General features: G+C 44.8%; 1 protein-coding gene across 1 annotated transcript in view; it reads right to left on the bottom strand.

The window, feature by feature from the left end:
* Window positions 1-1,491: 1,491 nt before the first annotated feature.
* LOC311149922 (plexin-A2-like) overlaps window positions 1,492-21,152 on the bottom strand; it is a 221,719-nt gene continuing 202,058 nt past the window's right edge. The window contains exons 25-31 of the mRNA XM_084187151.1: window positions 21,086-21,152; window positions 13,820-13,919; window positions 9,579-9,769; window positions 9,135-9,304; window positions 8,595-8,807; window positions 7,797-7,947; window positions 1,492-4,610 (exon numbers count right to left, since the gene is read on the bottom strand). The exon at window positions 21,086-21,152 is cut by the window's right edge and continues 37 nt beyond it. Coding sequence (XP_084043277.1) covers window positions 4,515-4,610; window positions 7,797-7,947; window positions 8,595-8,807; window positions 9,135-9,304; window positions 9,579-9,769; window positions 13,820-13,919; window positions 21,086-21,152 — 988 coding nt within the window. The 3' untranslated portion in view covers window positions 1,492-4,514. The remainder of the gene's footprint in view (window positions 4,611-7,796; window positions 7,948-8,594; window positions 8,808-9,134; window positions 9,305-9,578; window positions 9,770-13,819; window positions 13,920-21,085) is intronic.

The raw sequence follows: 21,152 nt of genomic DNA, 5'->3' as shown, positions 1-21,152 counted from the left end.
CACAGTAGCTACATCAACTGTCCAGACAGGAATTTTACCAATATCACCTACTTCTGATTACCTCTCTATTTGTTATACTGTAGCTAACACAAACAGTCTGCTTTGAAAGGATTCTCCTAGTCTGATCCTCTGAGGCAGTTAGTTTATTCTAATGTCAATGAGACAAGGCAGTGTATTTCAGGGCTATGTATTTTCTTAACCAGCAAAGTTTATTTATATATAACAACAGTAAAAAGTGAATTCCTGGCTTGCAAAATAGGTGTGCTTCATATTTACAATAGGTACACAATAATATATTATCATAACAAAACCAAAGCAAATAAAAAAACGAGAACAACTTTAAATACTTTAAACTTTCTTAGAATTTTCACAGCACTTTTATAAAACAACAAGAACAGCCATTATTATTATTATTATTATTATTATTATTATCATTATCATTATCGTCATTGTATTTACCAAATTACAGAACTCCAGTGTCTACAAAGGGTTGTCTACATTGTGTTGTGTTTAAAATGGAAGAAGGTTATTCATTTCATATTCCGTGATATTTTTGCCTTGAGAATAACAGTTGACTTTTCGATTCCCCAGACTGATGACATGAGAAAATAAAAAAGGTGAATTATTATCTTGAATTTCTGTAAGTAATAAAACATGCCAGTAAACCACTACACCACAATGTAAGCCAAGAGTAGAAAAGTGCACAACATACTGTATCTAGGTTCCATCTCTTCTGTAGTGGAAATTAAGTTGCCATTTAATAATCTTCAACGTGTATCAACTGCAAAATGTCTCAGAGACAACTAACTGGCTGTGAAATTAAATTCTGAGCTGCAGAATAGTAAACAAAACATAATGATAAAAACGTTCATTTTGCATTGAATGTCATCATCATCTCCAGAGTGTACAGTATGAAATCAATCTGTTAAAATGAATTAAAATCTCTTTCACAAAACGGAAGGTGCAGACAGCTGTGAGTTAAGACTAATAATAAGATATAATAATAATAATAATAATAATAATAATAAGATGTGGAAACTTATTTTCTATTGACTAGTAATGTAATGGTGTTATGACATGCTGGCCAGAAGACAATGTTGGATTTAGATTTTTAAGAACTGTAATGGAATAATCAGTGGATGGCAGTTTATGAAATAAAAGACAAATCATAAATGTTCCCTCAAGAGAAAAACTAACTTTGTTTCAGTCAAACTATGCCCCTCTAAGAGGCCTCCCGAGTGGCGCAGCGGTCTAAGGCACTGCATCGCAGTGCTAGAGGCGTCATTACAGATCCGGGTTTGATCCTGGTCTGTGTCACAGCCGGCCGCAACCGGGGGGTTTGGCCGGCTGGGATGTCCTTGTCCCATCGCGCTCTAGCAACTCCTTGTGGCGGGTCGGGTGCATACACGCTGACTTGGGTCGCCAGCTGTACGGTGTTTCCTCAGACACATTGGTGCAGCTGGCTTCCGGGTTAAGCGAGCAGTGTGTCAAGAAGCAGTGCGGCTTTGCGGGGTCGAGTTTCGGAGGACGCATGGCTCTCGAACTTCACCTGTCCCAAGTCCATACGGGAGTTGCAGCGATAGGACAAGACTGTATCACAAAAAAATTAAATATATATATATATATGCCCCTCTTTCATTTAACCATTCCTATTAAGCCAAATGGAGAATATAGTGGAACACATAGTAGAGGAGGTTTCATCACACCAGAACACAGACAAGCAATATGAGGCATGAGAGGGGCATGGTTCTCTTGGATGAGATGAAGAGAATAGAATGGAGGACACCATTGTTCAACGGTGGAAGCTTCATATTTGTGTTTGAGCAGGATTTAGAGTGTACCTATAGATATTTGTGTTGGGCAGGAGCGGTTACTGCGTAGCAGGGGACCAACAGCCCCCGCCGGCAGGAAACATTAATACCATGTCAATCATATGATCGCCATGCATTTCTCTTTGTCTGTTTTTGATGTTTTTTTTTCATCTTCCGATCAGACTCTGCACACGACTACACTCAGATCAAAGCACTGCTTCAAAGCAGGGAGCAGGAAACTACAGCTAAAGGGGTTTCTCTCTCTCATTTCTGACTGAGCTCTACTCTTCAAACAGCTCTGGCGAGACTGCTGAAGCACCGCCAGGCCATACCCTCTTCACCTTTCCTATCCTTCTCAAACAGGTCTTTACACACCGTGGCAGGACAGGTACCTTATCAAAAGGACAGTGTCAAATTCAACAAAATGGTGCCAACAGAGGCGGTGGATTAGTGTTAAACGTAAAGAAGAATCAGGAGCACTCAGTGCTTTGATGGGTGATTGGTTAGTTTGGTGTTCTAAGGCCACAGAGAAAACAAGCACCTTTCATTCATTAACATTGGTGTTATGCTCTCTCCCTCCATAAATAATGTCATTATACTGTACACCTTTAATACTACCTAGTTTCAAGTACTTGATGTAAACAATTAGTCAACAAAGAAGTCTGGAGAAAACAGAATGGTGGTGGTCACCAATCCAGCAGAGAGAATCTACAGTAGGTTGTCATCCAGCTAGGATGAGTACATGAAGGTTCCCTCTATCTATCCTTTCATAAATGGGTTCAGTTTGATACAGGACAATCCAATCTTACCAAAGATCTACCTGGTACTGTAACACACATTATCTTTGACGTTTATATCCTCTTTTGACCATGCTAGCGGTTCAGATATTTTCTTCTTGCCAAAAACAAAAAAAGGACAACTTTTGACAAGTAACTATATATTTTACAGAACTGTCTCTCTCCTGAGCCTGCTATTGTCGTGCTTTCATACCTGCTGCCTGTTCACAAGCTTCCAGTTACATGAGCACCTCTCTAGAGGCTCTCTACTTGGCTGGCCCCCTCTGTAAAGCATTAACCGATTTTGACACGTCAGTGAATCATTTAAAACGATGGGATCTTTTGGCACTACACAGGCTTCTTATTCTCTTTTGGAAAGACGTTGTTGGTACATAGTTGGGTAGGAAACTAAGTTTGCTAGCATTTAGCCGCTGGCCATCTCCAGCTAGCCTGATCCATTGGCACTTAAAAAACAAACAAAGATGGACCTTGAAAACACTTCTTCTGACATGTGATACGATGCATGCAAGTTTTACACACACATTTGATCAGATCCCCAAAAGTGATACAAACATCGGTTATATAATGGAGTGTTTTCACTACTGCCGCCAGCCTCAGTCCCCAGCTTAGCAGGTCTCTAGAATCTAGTCTCCAGTATATTATGGTATTTGTACGTTAAGAGCAGCGTAGCCACGGCAACTACGGCTACAATACAGACTGTATAGCACACACCCTCTTATGGTAGAGATAGAGGATTTGGTAGCAGGGTAAATAATGGTGAGAGGGGTAAAGGGACTTGGATGGATGTTCAGTTGGTCATCTATCTTGCCATTAAAGTTCAGTTCAACTAACTTCTTTTTGTTTAAAAAACAAACTCAAATGAAAAAGAAAAACAACCATCAGCATTTGTATATTCACAGTACATACAGATGGCGTTACTGCAGAGGAGAGTCTTACAGAAACCAGTATGGTGCTGGTTGTTGTTGTCCTTATAACCTAAACCCTCTGTGGACCTGTGGATCTCCTCTTATCACACAGGGTACATGGGTTTGGGGTCGATAAGCATGCTGGTTGAACTTTGACCCCTTCAGAGGAGGTCCGTTCTGAGGTCCGTTCGCTCTCGTACGATGAGGATGCGTTTCGTGGGTTCGTGGGCTGATGGGTTACAGTCAGAGCTGGGTTCTGTCCACTTTGTCTGGAGTATCATGTCGATAATTAATGGTAATACTGTCTGAGGAGAACAGAGAGCAGGAGAAGACATGACATAGAACCATGTCTTTCTGATGGCCACGGCACCCTATAAGACCTGTTATAATACAACCTATGCCTTTGTACAGTACAACAATGTCCATATATGTAACAAGAGGAAGATGTTTCCACTGCAACTGATAAGATCAAAATGTACACATACAAAAATAAAGCATATATATTTGGAAGCAAAACTCAACAACAATATCTCTGGAATCCATCATGACAAGTCTTTATCGCTCTAGCTATCGCTTTTTCTTTCACTGTCTCTAATATGAATTTTCAGCAGACTATAACATCTCCCCTCTGTTCGTTCCTTCTCTCAACATCTCTCTCCTTCAGGGCTATACACACAACACTGCCCGTCAAACCCAAAATAATATAAGCTGGAAAGAAAGATGCCATGTAGCCTTTATGGAGGTCTGTGGTCGTCCCACCTTTTATCATCATCCCCACCCATGTCTCCAGAGCCTATGGAGTCTTTTAGTGAGTTGGTGGCAGTATGGCATAGGAGGAACATTTGATTAAAATAACAAAACTCTTTATTTCTGGATTTAAAAGGTCCCAGGTCAGTGGTGGTTGGTTGTCCCCCCCACGGTGAGTATCGGGACTGTTGGTTGGGTGGCTGTGGCTGATAGACATCCCGGGCCGGTCCAGTCGTCCAATCCCGTGGTCTGTCTCAGCTCTCCAGGGACATGGCTGAGATGAGCTGCTCCACCTTGTAGGCCAGACGCTGTTTCTTAGCCTGCTCGTCCTGCTCTAGGGCCATGGTGATCTGGGAGGGGGGAAGACAGGACAACAACTTGCTTTAGTGTCACTCCTAACACAGTCAAACCAGGAAGTCAACCTACTGTGAACCCAGGCCAATAATATGCTTCAGTTTCATACTCAACCCAGGGAAGACATACAGATGTATTGAGGAATGCGATGTCTGTTGTCTGTTACAGTGTTATATGTGGAGGACGTTGACATTTGTAATTTGGCTTTGCTTTTCTTAAATGCCCCTGATGGGAATAAATGAAGTTGTATTGACTTAAATTGAATTAGGACTCCATAATGTCCATTGTATGTCAACTGGCTTAGAGTATGCTAACTCATGCAATGCTGAATTTACAACTCTGAGTTAGCTCCATAGTCAACGCTGACTCAACAGTAAGGGATCACATTCATATAGTCTTCATATATGACTCTGGTCTGTGCCAGTCACCATACAAAATATCCACACTTCACTGTTTGTTGGATGGGTGGGATCATGTGGGATTTTTATTTCCTGAATATAACATTAAAGAGGAAATATAATTGTCTCTGTCAGAGAGAGTAGCACATAACCGAGGAATTCAACTCATGAAATGCCTTTTCTCTGTATCATCTTATGCTGTTGTCCCTCTGTAAAAACGTGCCATTTGTCAAGTTATTCAAAGGGGAATCCACCAACAGGGTCTCCTCTCTGCTGTCTGCGGTGTCACACAGTCAGAACACGCTGTATGTACGCCAGGGTGACAACGCGGGAGCTGGCGGTGCTTTTTCATGTGCTCATATCAAACAGGAGAAATAATACCCAATAAGATCACAGGTACGGGCCATGCCACACAGTGAGTCAATATAAAGTGACACTGATTAAAGGTATGGATCAATGCTAATGCAGCACATCTCTCCATTTTCTATATGACAGAAATGTATTGTATGTGATTGTGAACCGTGGACAAGAAAAAGGGATGAAAAAGGTTTCTATGCACCCCCAGGAATCCACAATGTTCTCATAACTAGGCATTGTTCTAAAAACATTGTGGGGACATTAATTAAGACTAGTTTCTCTTAAGGTCTGTTTGCAGTCTGTACATAGCTCCAGCAGCCTGTCCCATAGTACACTGCATGCCTCCCTGCCTGTTGTCTCCCTCTCATCTGCCTAAGTGCTCTTAGAGCTGGCAGAGCAGAGCCCAGCGGAGTCTCTCCTCCTCATCCCCCTCTCCTCTCCTCCTCATATCAATCTATTATTAATCTGTTGTGATGTATGCAGGTTCAGCTCCCTCCTTCCTTCCTTCCCTCCCTCCCTCCGCCATCCCACAAATCCATTTAGCACTGCGCTAGCCTGCTAGAGGGGCCGCACAAGGAGCCAGGAATGGAACAAACAACCGACGGCCAATGATAAGGGCCTTTTCACACCGTGCCCCGGAGAGAGAGAGAGAGAGAGAGAGAGAAGAGGAGAGACAGAGCGAGGGCATGAGTGTGTGTCTGTGTGTGTGTATGTGTGTGTGTCTGTGTGTCTTTGTTTGTGTGTGTGTGTGTGTGTGTGTGTGTGTGTGTGTTTGTGTGTGTCTGTGTGTGTGAGAGAGAGAGAAAGAAAGCTAGAGGTGGGGGAAGAGCATGAGATAAAAGAGAAGGAAACAAAGCGGGAAGAAAGTGCGAGATGGTAAAATGAGAGAGAGTAGAAGAGGTGGTCTCTGAGACGTAAAATGAGAGAGAGTAGAAGAGGTGGTCTCTGAGAGGTAAAATGAGAGAGAGTAGAAGAGGTGGTCTCTGAGAGGTAAAATGAGAGAGAGTAGAAGAGGTGGTCTCTGAGAGGTAAAACGAGAGAGAGTAGAAGAGGTGGTCTCAGAGGTAAAACGAGAGAGAGTAGAAGAGGTGGTCTCTGAGAGGGAAAATGAGAGAGAGAGTAGAAGAGGTGGTCTCTGAGAGGTAAAATGAGAGAGAGTAGAAGAGGTGGTCTCTGAGAGGTAAAACGAGAGAGAGTAGGAGAGGTGGTCTCTGAGAGGTAAAACGAGAGAGAGTAGAAGAGGTGGTCTCTGAGAGGGAAAATGAGAGAGAGAGTAGAAGAGGTGGTCTCTGAGAGGTAAAATGAGAGAGAGTAGAAGAGGTGGTCTCTGAGAGGTAAAACGAGAGAGAGTAGGAGAGGTGGTCTCAGAGGTAAAACGAGAGAGAGTAGGAGAGGTGGTCTCTGAGAGGTAAAATGAGAGAGAGTAGAAGAGGTGGTCTCTGAGAGGTAAAACAAGAGAGAGTAGGAGAGGTGGTCTCTGAGAGGTAAAAAAAGAGAGTAGAAGAGGTGGTCTCTGAGAGGTAAAACGAGAGAGAGTAGGAGAGGTGGTCTCTGAGAGGTAAAATGAGAGAGAGTAGAAGTGAGCGCTAGCTCTAGTGGCAGCAGCTTCAAGCTCTTAGGGCAGATAGGGAAGAAGAGAGAGAAACAGAGAGGAGAGAGTGAAAGAGAGATAGATAAATGGAATAGAAAGGGAGAGAGAAGAGGGAGTGGGCTCTTAGTCTTGTGAATGTGGTCTCATATAAAGGTCAGACTAATGGCTCTCAGAAGAGGTGCTGACATTACATCCGGAACGTTTCCATTACAGAACCTTTTCTCTTTCGCTCTCTCTCTCTCCGTCTCTTCTTTGTCAGACTCTCCCATCCCTCTCCCTCTCTCAAATGTTCTCCCTCATTTTCTCCCAAATTTTCTCTCTCCATTTTTCTCTCTCTCTCTTTGCCCTCTCTCTCTCTCGTTCTTTCTTTCCCTCAACCCCCCTCTCCACTCTCCCTGTGATCTGAGACAAGGCATCTGCCACGTCTTGATTCTGCTCAAGAGAGCCACACAGAAAGAGAGAGAGAGAGAGAGAGAGAGAGAACAGGGCTGTGTTCCTTCACACCACTCAGGGGATGGAGTAGCATGCTGAGCTGCTTGTACAGCCGCTGTTCCTGTCTCTCCTCCACATATCATCCACCCACAGCTCTCACTGGCCCAGGGCATATGGCACTTAGGATGGGTTATGTGACGTGGCGGAGGGGGGTATGGTTATTTTGATGAATACCATAAGATCAGAGAAACTCTTGGCATCTCTGAAAGTATTTGAAACACTGTAAATTAGTTAGGAATGACCTTGAACTAGACTTGACTGAAGAGGAGAGGCGATAAGACTATAGCATGTCCTAGCCTGTTATAAGAATGGCCATTATTGTCTATGTGTGTGTTAGGACTCACCTCCTCGCTGTATTTGGAGACATAGGAGTAGATCTCGTTGAGAGCACTGAGCATGTTAAATTCTGTGGAGTGGAGCCTGGCCTGCTCTGCCAGATAGGCATTCATGTCCTGGTCACTGATGGCTGGCAGACGGTTAATGTCCGCGTAGTACCTGGAGGCACACACAGGGGGCGGCACTCAGTTTCAACATGCAGAGAGGCGAAACAATCTACACCAGAATTCTTTGCTGGAAAGTTGAGCCTCATTCTTCTACATATTCCTCACATTTTACGAGTACATCACAGGAGGCTGCTGAGGGGAGGACGGCTCATAATAATGGCGGGAAAGGAGCGAATGGAATGGCATCAAACACATGGAAACCACGTATTTGATGCCATTCCACTTATTGCGCTCCAACCCTTACCACGATCCTCCCCAATTAAGGTGCCACCAACCTCCTGTGGAGTACATATATAATACTTATTATAAACTGGGTGGTTCGAGCCCTGAATGCTGATTGATTGACAGCCGTGGTATATCAGAACGTATACCACGGGTATGACAAAACATTTATTTTTTAATTACGTTGGTAACCAGTTTATAATAGCAATAAGGCACCTCAGGGGTTTGTGATATATGCACGCCGTGTTACGTCGTGCGTAAGACCAGGCCTTAGCTGTGGTATATTGGCCATATACCACACCGCCTCATGCCTTATTGCTTAAACATACTGCAAGTGTATCCAGGACTAAAATTGTTCATGAGGGGTAAGAAAACTAGGAAATAGAATTGTATGTGTATATTTTGTCTCACTCTTACCTTTCTACCCAGCTCTTGTAGTTGGGGATGTCTTTAGCGTAGAGCAGCTTGTTGGAGGGGGAGTCCTTGCCCAGGCGGTGCTCTGATGTAGAGCAGGAGTCCATGAAGGTCTGGGCCACCACAGACAGACAGGCGTCTGTGATGCTGCTCTTATGGATGTCAAACACAAACTGGGGGTTCTTGATCACGTTCACCCAGAACCGCAGCGGGAGGCTGAGAGAGAGGGCACAGAAATTAGTCAGTCAGAATCCCCTCTCAGTATTTTTCTTCACTCTCTGGGTCATGAAAGCACTGAGTCAGAATCCACTAACTATCAGTACTGTATTTCTCTCCTCTTTCTGGGTCACTAAAGTGCTGGCTTTAGGGAGGAGCTTGAGGCTCTTAACTCCAGACAGGTAGAATCCAGTAATGTTATATTTTGGAAAGTTTCTTACAGATGACTCAGTGTATCATCCTCTGATTGATACACATCACATCATACATTATACAGCCTATTGATGCATCCTATCATTCCTATTCTACATCCTCCAGGTTCCTCACCAGTTGCTCTTCCATGTGTGGCGGACATCTTGGTCGTGGATGCCGTGTTTGTCCGCCTGCTCGTCCAGGAAGTCAAACATGTATTTGATGGCGAGGGGCAGGGCGCTACCCCGGTGGACGGTACTGAACAACGTCTCAAACAGGTCATCCACAAACTTCTGCAGTGTACCCTGGGTAAAAACAATGGACACACCAGGTCAGACATACATAAACTCACTAAACAACAACTGATTTCCTAAATGAATAGGCAATAACCTAAGCAGATGAAAGTCTGTCACTAACCATGGGATCCAAAATACAGGACCGTACCTCCAGTTATGTAAACCAAAACCACTGTAATATATATATATATACTGTAGTATAATTGAAATATATACTGTAGTATAATTGAAATATGGAGGGACAACGCTTGGTACATAAAGAAATATGTAAGCTGGGTGTTACCTTGGTGGCCAGCAGCCTGGTCAGGTATATCTCGGAGACCATCTTGCTGCCACGGTCACCCTCCTTCTGGTCTCCATGCTCGTGGTTCTTGACCAGGTGCCACACTTTGACCCCACTCTCAAGGTCAGGGGTTATCATAGGGGCACGGGATCGCAGACTGTCTGGACTACCTGTGTACCGGAAGGACGAATCTAGACAGAGAGAGAGAGAGAGAGGGAAAGAGGGAAGGAGAGAGAGATGGAGGGAGAGAGATAGAGAAGGGGAGAGATAAATTAGACACTTAAATGAGCCACTATGTTCCTAGTTCTGTGCTCTATTCCCTTGTCCTGTTCAGTAACACGCATACACACACGCATATTCCCCCACCACATACACACTGAACCTCCTCCTGTCTAATTTGCCCTTCTCCTCTGTAGTCTCATTACAAAGCTTAAAACTCCTGGTCCCTTGTTCCTCTTTAACCTTTCCGTAAAGTAAATTGCAGCGCTGGATCATTTCATATTAGCTCGGCGGAGATGTGATGAAGGGAATAAATCCTTTAGGTCTCTATCTGTCTGTCTGTCCGTCCGTCCATGTCAATACGTGTCTGTTGGCCCTCTGGATTGCAGGAGCAGCTCCCTCTCACTAGTTTAAACAGATGAAAGGAGCCATGCACCTCTAATATTTCATTAAGTCCAGAGAGTGGAGGAGTGGCAGCTGCCAGCACAGTGCCCCCCCTCTCTCTCTTTCATATCTCTCTCTCCCCCCACCATCTCTCTCTCTCATATAATCTCTCTCTCTTCCCCTTTCTCTCTCCCCTTCATATTATCCCTCTCTCTGAATAGAGGTGTGAGAGAGAGAGATCCACATCTATGTTTATTTATTTTCCCTTTTGTACTTTAACTATTTGCACATCGTTACCACACTGTACATAGCCATAATATGACATTTGAAATGTCTCTATTCCTTTGAAACTTTTTCGAGTGTAATGTTTACTGTTAATTTTTTATTGTTTATTTCACCTTTGTTTATTATCTATTTCACTTGCTTTGGCAATATAAACATATGTATTCCATGCCAATAAAGCCCTTTGAATTGAATTGGGAGAGAGAGAGAGAGAGAGAAAGAGAGCGAGAGAGAGACGTGGCTCTCCTGGGTTCCTCTTAAAAGGAATCATAATTGTCTCTTTCCTGCTGTCGCCATGTTGAAAGAGTCTTAATCAATGCATCAAAAGATCTCTAAAATGTAAAGCACTACAGCCATCCTCTCTTCCCTTCCCGTCTCCTTTCCCTCATTCCTTTGACACTAAGGAATGGCACTTTCCCTCTTCTCCTCCTCTCTTCCTCTCCAGTGTTCTTAATTAGCAGTTCTTTCCTCCCCAGTGGCGGTGTGTGTGTGTGTGTGTCTGACTGAGTGTGTGAGAGGTCTTGAGGGGTTCTAGATCATTGTCAGATCCCTCTCACCTGTCTTCAAAGGGCAGTGTGGGGCAACAAAGCCCCAGAGCTCTACAGCGACTTACAGCTCTATGTGGAATTTTCTAAAGACCAGCAGCAGCGAGAAGGGTCTCTAGGGTGGCCACTGGGGACCTTTGAGTCTGGTGGGGGGAGGGTGTGTCTGTCAGCCCCTGTGTGTGTCTCTCTCTCTGTGTGTGAGAGTGGGGTGGATTGAGGTCTCAAATCCCATTTTAAGCCACTGGCAGGTCCCTGCCCCTCTCTCTCTCTCTACTCCTTCCTCTCCAGGAGGGAAGATGACTACCTTCCTCCCAACTTCAGCTCAGTCACCACTGCAACAGGCTTCACGCTCCCGGAGGTGGGTGTGAGGGTAGCAGGGGTGTGAGTGTGTGTGTTTGTGTGTGTGAGGTAGGGTGTGAGGCATCAGGGGGGAGTGTGTAGCAGGTTATTCAGGGCCGGGAGGGCGCTGGAACGGTAAATTGAGGCAAGATGCTAAATGCTGAATGTTAAATTGATATGAATCAATCAGCTGGGTGTCGGGGCACATCTGTGCCCGCTGTGCCAGGCTGTGATTGATGGGGGACCGGGCTGGAGCCAGAGGAGGAGAGGCTGTTTTTGATGCAGCATCGTACAAAACACACACATGCACAAAACAAACACACAGGGATGCAGACACACACATACACACACTTTGGTCAAATATTGACCAAGCTCTTTGTAATAAAACAGATTTAAGCAGTATGCTGTTCAGGATGGAATACTGTATAATACTATATGAATTACGAGCCACTGAACCACTGTATAATACTGTATGCTTTACCAGCCACTGAACCAAACTGAGACACCTAACATAATGTGTTTTAGTTTACTTTAGATCATTTAGGTTGGCCATTAATCTTCAGATCCTCTGTTTCAGAAATTACAGTGTAATACTTATCTACTACATTAGAGTATAATACTACTTTGTTGGTTATGTAGTTATTACTGCTGTATCCCACACTCTCTCTACAGTACATTCATTTTTTTTCTTTTTTTGGGGGGGTAGATCAGCTTAATATTGCAGATAGATTGTAACTTCTATCAATGTAATTGTCTGCATCACTTCCAATCCCACATGTTTTTTTATATATATACTCCCCTTTATTACTTTTCAACCCCGCCATCCTTTCCCTACTTGGGGTAAATTAGTGAACAACAATGCGCAGGCCTCTACTTCCAGGCTATACTTACTATCTACACCTTATGGACACAGTCAATTTTACAATAATTATATATATATATATATATTTTTTTTTTGCTCCTGAACTTCTTCTACTCTCAACCTCTCCAATCATTTTCATGATGTCCATCCGAATGGCTTCTATATGGCACATTGACTATGCAACGGTACCCCCCTGTATATATAGCCTCCCTACTGTCACTTTATTCTATTGTATATATAGCCTCCCTACTGTCACTTTATTTTTTACTTCTGCTCTTTTTTTCTCAACACTTTTTTGTTGTTGTTTTATTCTTACTTTTTTGTTTAAAATAAATGCACTGTTGGTTAAGGGCTGTAAGTAAGCATTTCACTGTAATGTCTGCACCTGTTGTATTCGGCGCATGTGACCAATAAAATTTGATTTGATTTGATTCTATATGCAATATCTTTCTTTCCCAAAAGCTCCCAACACACAACCTATATACTTATTATGGACACAGTATGCTTACATTATTAGTTATCTTGTTATTATTTGTTGTTATTTGTTATTAGTCCCATCCTTCAACTCCATTCTACAGTACATTCTTAATGCGGCTGTGTTTATGAGGAGTTGGTAATGCTCTCTCTGACATTGTAAACGTCACCATCTTTATGAATTAGTAATAGTCCTATAGGACTTTTATTGCACATTCCACATTACACATAAACCATCCTCATTGTTTGTCTGAGACTGTCCAGGGCTAATTTGCAATATACTGGTGGTTTTGTGATTGGTAATGAGGACTTAGTAAATAGTGGAAGGAGAGGGATGATGGTGTTTCTGGCCCAATTGGTCATGTCTCCAGGTGACAGAAAACAACCTATGGGGGTTCTCATCTAATCCCAGCCCTGATAATTGGCCAACCGTGTTCCGTTTTCACTTTCTATTGGTGTGAAGTATCATTCACAGTGAATAATTAGCCAATCACACACTGCCGTTGGGGTTGGGCATGGAACCAGATGGGATGCCCTGTGGCTCACCCCTGTGACTGTCACCAGTGTGTGTGTGTGTGTGTGTGTGTGTGTGTGTCGGACCATTACACCCTGGCTCCAGGCTCAGTATGGCATCCTCATTATTATACTTGATGGTAAAAACAAACACCTCTCTCCATGTCTCCCATCGGCCCTCTCTACTCTCCCCCACTCTTTCTCTCCCCCTCTATTCCTCTCCATCCCTCTACCACCCCTGCAGTTTCTGGGCTGTGAGGTAAACTGCAGAAAACACTGTCGGGAGGAGAGAGTACGGTAAACAATGCCTCCGCAGCAAAGCATAGACGCTCCAAACAGAGCTGGTCCTAGCTAGGAGGGTTTTATTTTTGCTCACATTGTGGCTCTGGACAAAAGAGTCTGCTAAAATGTCTACAAATTGATCTAAAGTCTAATGTGTATATCAGGTCTGCTCACACCCATAGGCTTACACACTGAACACTTTTATCTCAGACTTCCTCTTCCTATGTTAATATTTATGTTGATGTTGTTTGTTTGAAATGGTCCCATGGTTTGAGGAGCTAAGTACAGTACTTACCATAGAGATATATGTATAATGTTCTGTGTAATTCTATGGTACTCACCATATCTGCTGATGGAGGTCCGGGAGATGCTGGCTGATGGGGGGATGTTGTAGGAAGACGTCTGTTTGGGCACCAGAGCCACCACACAGCGGTCAGACACCTGCAACAACACAACAGAGAAAATGTTGATAAGAGAACATGTTCAATCACCTACAGGCGTACTGCTCACAGATAACATGTTGTACGTATGCAGTACACATTGATCTGCAAGGCTGGTTTATCACACCCCGCCTCTTTCCAAGATATACGAACACATCCTCACACACACGCCATGACACAACATCTCCTTCCTCTCCTTCTCCATTAATCCCTCCCTCCCTCCCTCCCTCCCTGTCCTCTGTCACATTCTCTCCATTTAGCTTCCTCTCATCTCTAAAGCCCTGTGGTCTCTCTCTGAAGAGCATCTCTCTGTAAGAAACGACTCAAATGCCTCTGTGATGACTGTACTTGCGATTATCCGCATCATCATTCCCATCACTTCCCAGCCATTAGGGAAAAAAGGAGAGGAGAGGACAGAGGGAAGGCGGGAGTGGGTAGAAAGCTGGAGCTAAAGCACGGCGGAGTGAGGGCTTCCCACTGGCATGTCTAGCGAACAACCTTCTCCGCCTCACTGTCATCACAGCAGCGGTGGCGTCACTTCCTCTAAGCAGTTCAGAGGGGAGGGGACGAGGACGGGGTGAGGGATTGTACAAAAAAGGAAGGAAAATGGATGATAAGAAAGAGAGAGAGAGCAATTGAGAGTGACAGAGAAGAATGGCACAGTGGAAGAGTCAGCCCTCCAATCCAGCTCTATTGTCTACAGTATTCTTACAAAGGTTTCTTTGGTGTGTCTGATCTCTCCCATTGATCTCAACTACCCTGAGGTATGGGAGGAGGATGGATCTAGCTCTACTCCAGAGGAGAATCCTTTCAACCTGGGCTCTCTCCACATGAAATAGTCCTCCTTATAGGACACCTTTACCCTTCTGTACCTGCCAGGACCACTCTGACAACCTCTCTGTCTTTGTCTATGGACGAGACACTGCTGACTCTGTCCACAGTCTCAGCAAGCAACAGCCATAAAAGTTAGTGTTCTAAACCATGCCACTTTCTACAGTAATTTGCTGTACATTTCATTGCTAATCACAGCTGTGAGGGTGTGTTTGTGTGCACTCTTTCAATCTGGATAAACAAAATATTGCACACAAATATACAAAACCACTGTTTCCTTTTTGAGAACCAAACAACCAAAGCCCTCTCTGGCATTTCCAGCCAGCCCAGTGAAGGGATTTGAGTTTTCAGAGTGAGAGAAATAGAAGGACATGCAATCACCAAGCAGCCACAGGCTGAAAGAAAACCTCAGAGATACAATTTAAATAAAGAAAAATCCTTATTTTCATGTCATATAGGAGTAGAGAGAAATAAGCTTTCCCCCGACCCCTCCTCACTGTTAGCCTCTCTAATGCTTCAGCTTGGTCACTCTTCTCTCCTCTCCTGTCACCTCCTTTCTACTCTCCTCCTCACCCTCTTCTCTCCTCTCAGCACTCCACGGCTAATGACGTGGCCCCACGTTGTAGCAACCCTCAAACCCCCCTCCTCCACTAATTTCTAACAGGCCATTAGCTGGGGTCACAGCCAGGGTCCCTCTTAGAGGGAAACGACTAAACGCTCTTTGGAACCTCTTTCCGCCGTCGGCAATGGATTGTGAAGCCCTCTCTTCTTCCTTCCTTCCTTCCTCCCGACCCTAACCTATCCTCTCCCTCTCCATCTTTTCTGAAACCTCTACTCTCGTTCCTCCAGCTCTGACAGTAGTGACACCTGTTCCTTTCTACACTGAGCATTGTCTCTCTTCATCTCTCCTCTCTTCCTTTATGTTATAGAGTCTGACAGAAGGGCTGTGTTAGCTTAGAGATAGCGATAGGTTGTGGTGATAGTGTAGATGATTGAAGGCGTGCAGCTTCGTCCTTCAGGGCTAATCCACAGTGTGAGGCAGGGAGGTGAGGTGAGCCTGACAGTGGCCTGCGGGTGTGATAAGGGGCCAGCGCTACACTGTGATAAGACGTCCTCCCTCCTACACCCACACCTGCCTATCTCTCATCCCCTGATCCTCTGGCCCCAGCCTAGCTTAGGATGCCTATCTATCACAGATTGGACTGAGCTCCGCTGGGCTGTAGTTTAGCCACACACAACTTCCTAACTGACAAGTTTTTAATATATTAAGATGGAAGGGTTATTGGGTCATTTGTACACTACATACATTGAAGGTAAATCTAAATTGTGTTTTTATCAAACTAAATAGAAATAGGCCTAGGCACTCAGAGTTTTCTACTAAAAGTATACTGGCTGGGACAATGCAATGAGAGTTGAGTCCCACTGTGTTTCCTATGAGAAGATGACTCAATCTGCAGCAATACCAGCTGTCATCAGACCCCCTACCAACTTTCTTGGCTTATAAAGGAATCTGTGGAGAGCAGAGGAACACTGTTTTCACTATGCCTGCCAAAATGTTGATCTAGATTTCCTTTTCTGTCTGAGCATATTTTCAAACTCAAACTCTGCCTGTGGGGCGTTGTTTGTTCAGATGACAACAGGGGACGAGCCGCCACAGAGAATCAGATTGATCGAAAGATACCTTTCTGCAGTATCCAACTATCCGTAGTGTCTGTCTGGGTTGATCGAAAATAGACCCAAAACGTCCCAGTGCAGGTTCTCTGTCTGGGTGGTGAGAAACTGGAGCTCCTGGTGAAGTCATGTCTGTTCCTCCACAAAACAACACCAGTAGGACAACACAAGGTCAGAACACAAAATGGAGGTACAGTGACAGGGCTTTAATGTCTTGGCACAGTTTAGCCCACTACACTGCAGGAGGATGGGAACAAGTAATTTCCTGCAGCCATTTCCCCCTGGAAAAACCCTTACCATCCACGTAGGCTCAGCAGACAAAGGAAAAACCAAGGTAAGTATGAAGCAAATCTGACCATATTACTACACTTTTCCCAAAGATGCAATTCATTTAATTGCAAACACCTCACTGCAATGCATTTGAAGTGATCTATTTGCAGCTTAAGATTTCACCAACACCTCACACAGGCAAGCATTCACAGCTCTAAACACCAGCCTTCCCACACAGTTTTTTATTTGAATTGTTAATCTTGCCCTATGTCTCATGCCACTCAAACCCATCATATGGTAATTGGATGTGAGTGTGTCACCTCTGGTCTAGCCTGTTCTAGGCCCTGCTCCCCTGGGAGCTACTAGACCAGTATTGCTATTCACAAGATGGAAGGTTAAAAATCTCACCTCGGAGGATGGCAAAGAGAGGGAGAGAGGGAGAGGGAGAGGGGGTAAGAGGGACATTGTGAGAGGTAGAGGAGAGATACACGGAGGGAGACAGAGAGTGCAAAGAGTTGAGTTGGGCTGATGAAAAGAGAAGGAGAGGGGTATAGAGAGAGGAAGAGGTGCAAGGGTAGGAGATAGAGAGAGCACAAAGAGAAGGTAAGAGCTTGGCTGATGAAAAGCTCCCTTTGACAAGGAGGAAGACTAATCAACAAAGAGAGATCAAAATCAGCAACCAGCCAGGCACTCTCCTATCTCATCAATCTTTGATCTGCTCTCCTCCTGCTCCGGCCCGACAGTCCAGGTGTGTCCGTGTGTATGTGAGAGAGAAAGTGTGTCTGTGGAGATTCATTCACACGCTTTCTCACTGTAGTGATACCCTGTAAGGTACGTCATTGTACCATTAGTTATAGGTACATAGTTGTACCCTTGCAGTTAGTACCTTAAAAGAGCCAATAGTGTACCATGTAGTCCACAGATACAAAACCGTACCTTTAGAAAAGGTTAAAATTAGCGTTTTTAGGGTACCACCACACTGTTCCATCTAAGTGGCAAAAATGTACTTCTTCTTCTCTGTCATCCCACTTCTTTTTTGGTTTTTATTTTATTCCCTTTTTCTCTCCAATTCTGATCTTGTCTCATCGCTGCAACTCCCCAACGGGTTCAGGAGAGACGAAGGTCGAGTCATGTGTCCTCCGAAACATGGACACAACAACCGCGCTTCTTAACACCCACCCGCTTAACCCGGAAGCACCAATGTGTCGGAGGAAACACTGTTCAACTGACGACCGAAGTCAGCCTGCAGGCGCCCGGCCCGCCACAAGGAGTCGCTAGAGCATAATGAGCCAAGTAAACCACCCCGAGCCAAACCCTCCCCTAACCCGGACGACGCTGGGCCAATTGTGCGCCGCCCTATGGGACTCCCGGTAACAGGCGGTTGTGACACAGCCTGGGATCGAACCAGAGTCTGTAGTGACGCCTCAAGCACTGTGATGCAGTGCCTTAGACCGCTGTGCTATGTGAGATAATGTGCGTACCTCTGAACTGAAGGTACATTATTTGTATTTTAATCTTTTTGTACCCCCAGGAACAATACTGTACCCTAACCGTACCCTTTTTTCTGAGAGTGTAGCAAAGGTAGCTACTGAATAAAGATGCTTCCGTACAGTCTGTCTCGTTTTAAATGCATGCATTAAAGTTTTAATTTCAGCTGGAGGAGGCAGGTGAGGAGGAGGTGAGTATTTCCATATCCAGGGTATGTAAATGACCATTTCCTATGTGGTAGGGAAAATAAATAGCAGAGCTTCCAAGGTTGATAGGAGGACCATGAATTTGAATGTGTCTCTGTCTGGTTCCTCTCCTACGTGTGAGAATTAGCAGAGTCACAGGGGTGAGGTTCACTAACTCTGCATATGTAAATATTTCACACACACACACACACACACACACACACACACACACACACACACACACACACACACACACACACACACAAACACACACCATCTACATCTCTCTATTCTCTCAATCTGGGCCTTTATGAGTTGTGCTCCCTCTTCGTGCCAGAAAGTGCACACTTGCCAGAAGTGGCATTGCAGCTGCCAGTGGCATCACACACACACGCACACACACCTAGCTACCTAGTTCATCACAGCCATAATGATAGACAAGATGCTCCATCGCTCCCCTTCTTTCCCCTCTTCTCTCTCCATCTACTCTCTTCCCCTGCTTTCTTGTCTCTACTCATCCCCCCTCCCTCCAATCACCCCGTGTCCAGCCCGTGTGCGTCTCCTCTGTTGTGGTGTTGTGTTAGGGCATCAGATCCATGATCAATAGGCAGGCTTCAGATGTGCTATTGAGCGCTGAGAGACGCTCCTCTATCACTGTAACAAATGTGTGCGTGTGTGTGTGTGTGTGTGTGTGTGTGTGTGTGTGTGTGTGTGTGTCGTTGTACCCTGCAGCGTCTCCCACGGCAAATGAAGGAGACAGAGAGTGACACAAAGCGACAGAACAACAACAGAGAGACCTGTCAGAGGATGGAAGCTAACATATTGCACGTCTTCCATCAACAATTACAGAGTACCATAGAGACAGAGTAGTACCATAGAGACTCAGAGTAGTACCATAGAGACTCAGAGTAGTACCATAGAGACTCAGAGTAGCACCATAGAGACTCAAAGAGTAGTACCATAGAGACTCAGAGTAGTACCATAGAGACTCAGAGTAGCACCATAGAGACTCAGAGTAGTACCATAGAGACTCAGAGTAGTACCATAGAGACTCAGAGTAGTACCATAGAGACTCAGAGTAGTACCATAGAGACTCAGAGTAGCACCATAGAGACTCAAAGAGTAGTACCATAGAGACTCAGAGTAGTACCATAGAGACTCAGAGTAGCACCATAGAGACTCAGAGTAGTACCATAGAGACTCAGAGTAGCACCATAGAGACTCAGAGTAGTACCATAGAGACTCAGAGTAGCACCATAGAGACTCAGAGTAGTACCATAGAGACTCAGAGTAGTACCGATACCATAGAGAGCACTCTCAGGTGCTAAGGGGGGAGAGAGAGAGGTTGAGACCGTTGTTTACTATCTGTGGGTGAAGGAGGGAAAAGGAAAAGAGAGAAAAGAGAAGAAAGAAAAAGGAAAGAGAGGACTAGGGAAGGAGACACAGAGGGGGGTACATACAGTAAATCGGCATGGGACCAAGTCCTTTATGAAGGACACTATGATATGTCCTATCTAATAACCCTGACACCTTGTGAATGATTCTACCTCTTCTCTCCTCCTCTGGGGAAGCAGGTCTGAGAGAGAAAGGCCCCATGGTAAGGCTGCAGCCCCAGCCCCCCTCCATGACCGACGGAACCCAGTCCTCAGTAACACACACACAGCACCACGGCTGAAGGCTCCAGATCTAAAGGCTGCAGCTCTGGGCAGATGGTGTCCTTGTCTGAGTAATGGGAGCCTGCTGACCCTCTGCACTGCTGAAAGATTCATGTGCTCTGGAGAAGACTAGCATTTCTCTCTCTCTCTCTCTCTCTCTCTCTCTCTCTCTCTCTCTCTCTCTCTGACCATGAAGGTGGCAGGGAACTGCAGGTCAAGTCTGAGCGTCTGAGATATAGAGAGAAGTTCAGTGTGGCGCGAGGCAGGGCTAATTGCCACGGTAACAGGTAAAGGACAGCCTAGTCCCTGAGCAGAGGGAGATTAAATATAGATAGCAGGAGTAGAGGGCCTCAGAGGAGAGAGAGATAGAGAGAGAGGGAGAGAGAAAGACGGGAATGAGAGCGCGAGAGACTGTATCTCTCCAGGGAAGACACTTTATAGAAGGTGTCTGTTCTCTCTCTCACCACCTGAGGAATAATTGCCCTCTATTCTGTGTGAGTCATGCAGATCAGATGAAACCAGGCGAGTGAATTCTAATGAGAGTCTGGAGGAGGAGGATTCAACGTCTCAAAGTCAGGAGCTGCTCAACATTAAAGTTCACCTACAGTACATTTGAGTGGGCCTGGGTAATTAAATTTCTATAAACTATCATTATGCTACTATCTAGAATGGGTGTTCATAATGTAGCTGAATCCCTTCAACTCCAGGTGGAGACTTATATGGATACTGTACACAAAGAACTGCAATATATGTATATGTGATGTAACCCTACCTGGTAGTGCATGAGTGTGTTCAGTCTAGATATACGTAACATAGATCCGTTCACTGTACCTGGTAGCGCATGAGTGTGTTCAGTCTAGATATACGTAACATAGATCCGTTCACTGTACCTGGTAGTGAATGAGTGTGTTCAGTCTAGATATACGTAACATAGATCCGTTCACTGTACCTGTTAGCGCATGAGTGTGTTCAGTCTAGATATACGTAACATAGATCCGTTCACTGTACCTGGTAGTGAATGAGTGTGTTCAGTCTAGATATACGTAACATAGATCCGTTCACTGTACCTGGTAGTGCATGAGTGTGTTCAGTCTCTTCCAGTCATTCTCTATCTTGGTGGTGATGTCCTCGTCC

The sequence above is a fragment of the Coregonus lavaretus genome (assembly GCF_964263955.1).
Source record: "Coregonus lavaretus genome assembly, chromosome: 22".
In the NCBI taxonomy this organism is placed as follows: Eukaryota; Metazoa; Chordata; class Actinopteri; order Salmoniformes; family Salmonidae; genus Coregonus; species Coregonus lavaretus.
This window is presented reverse-complemented; position numbering and strand designations above follow the sequence as displayed.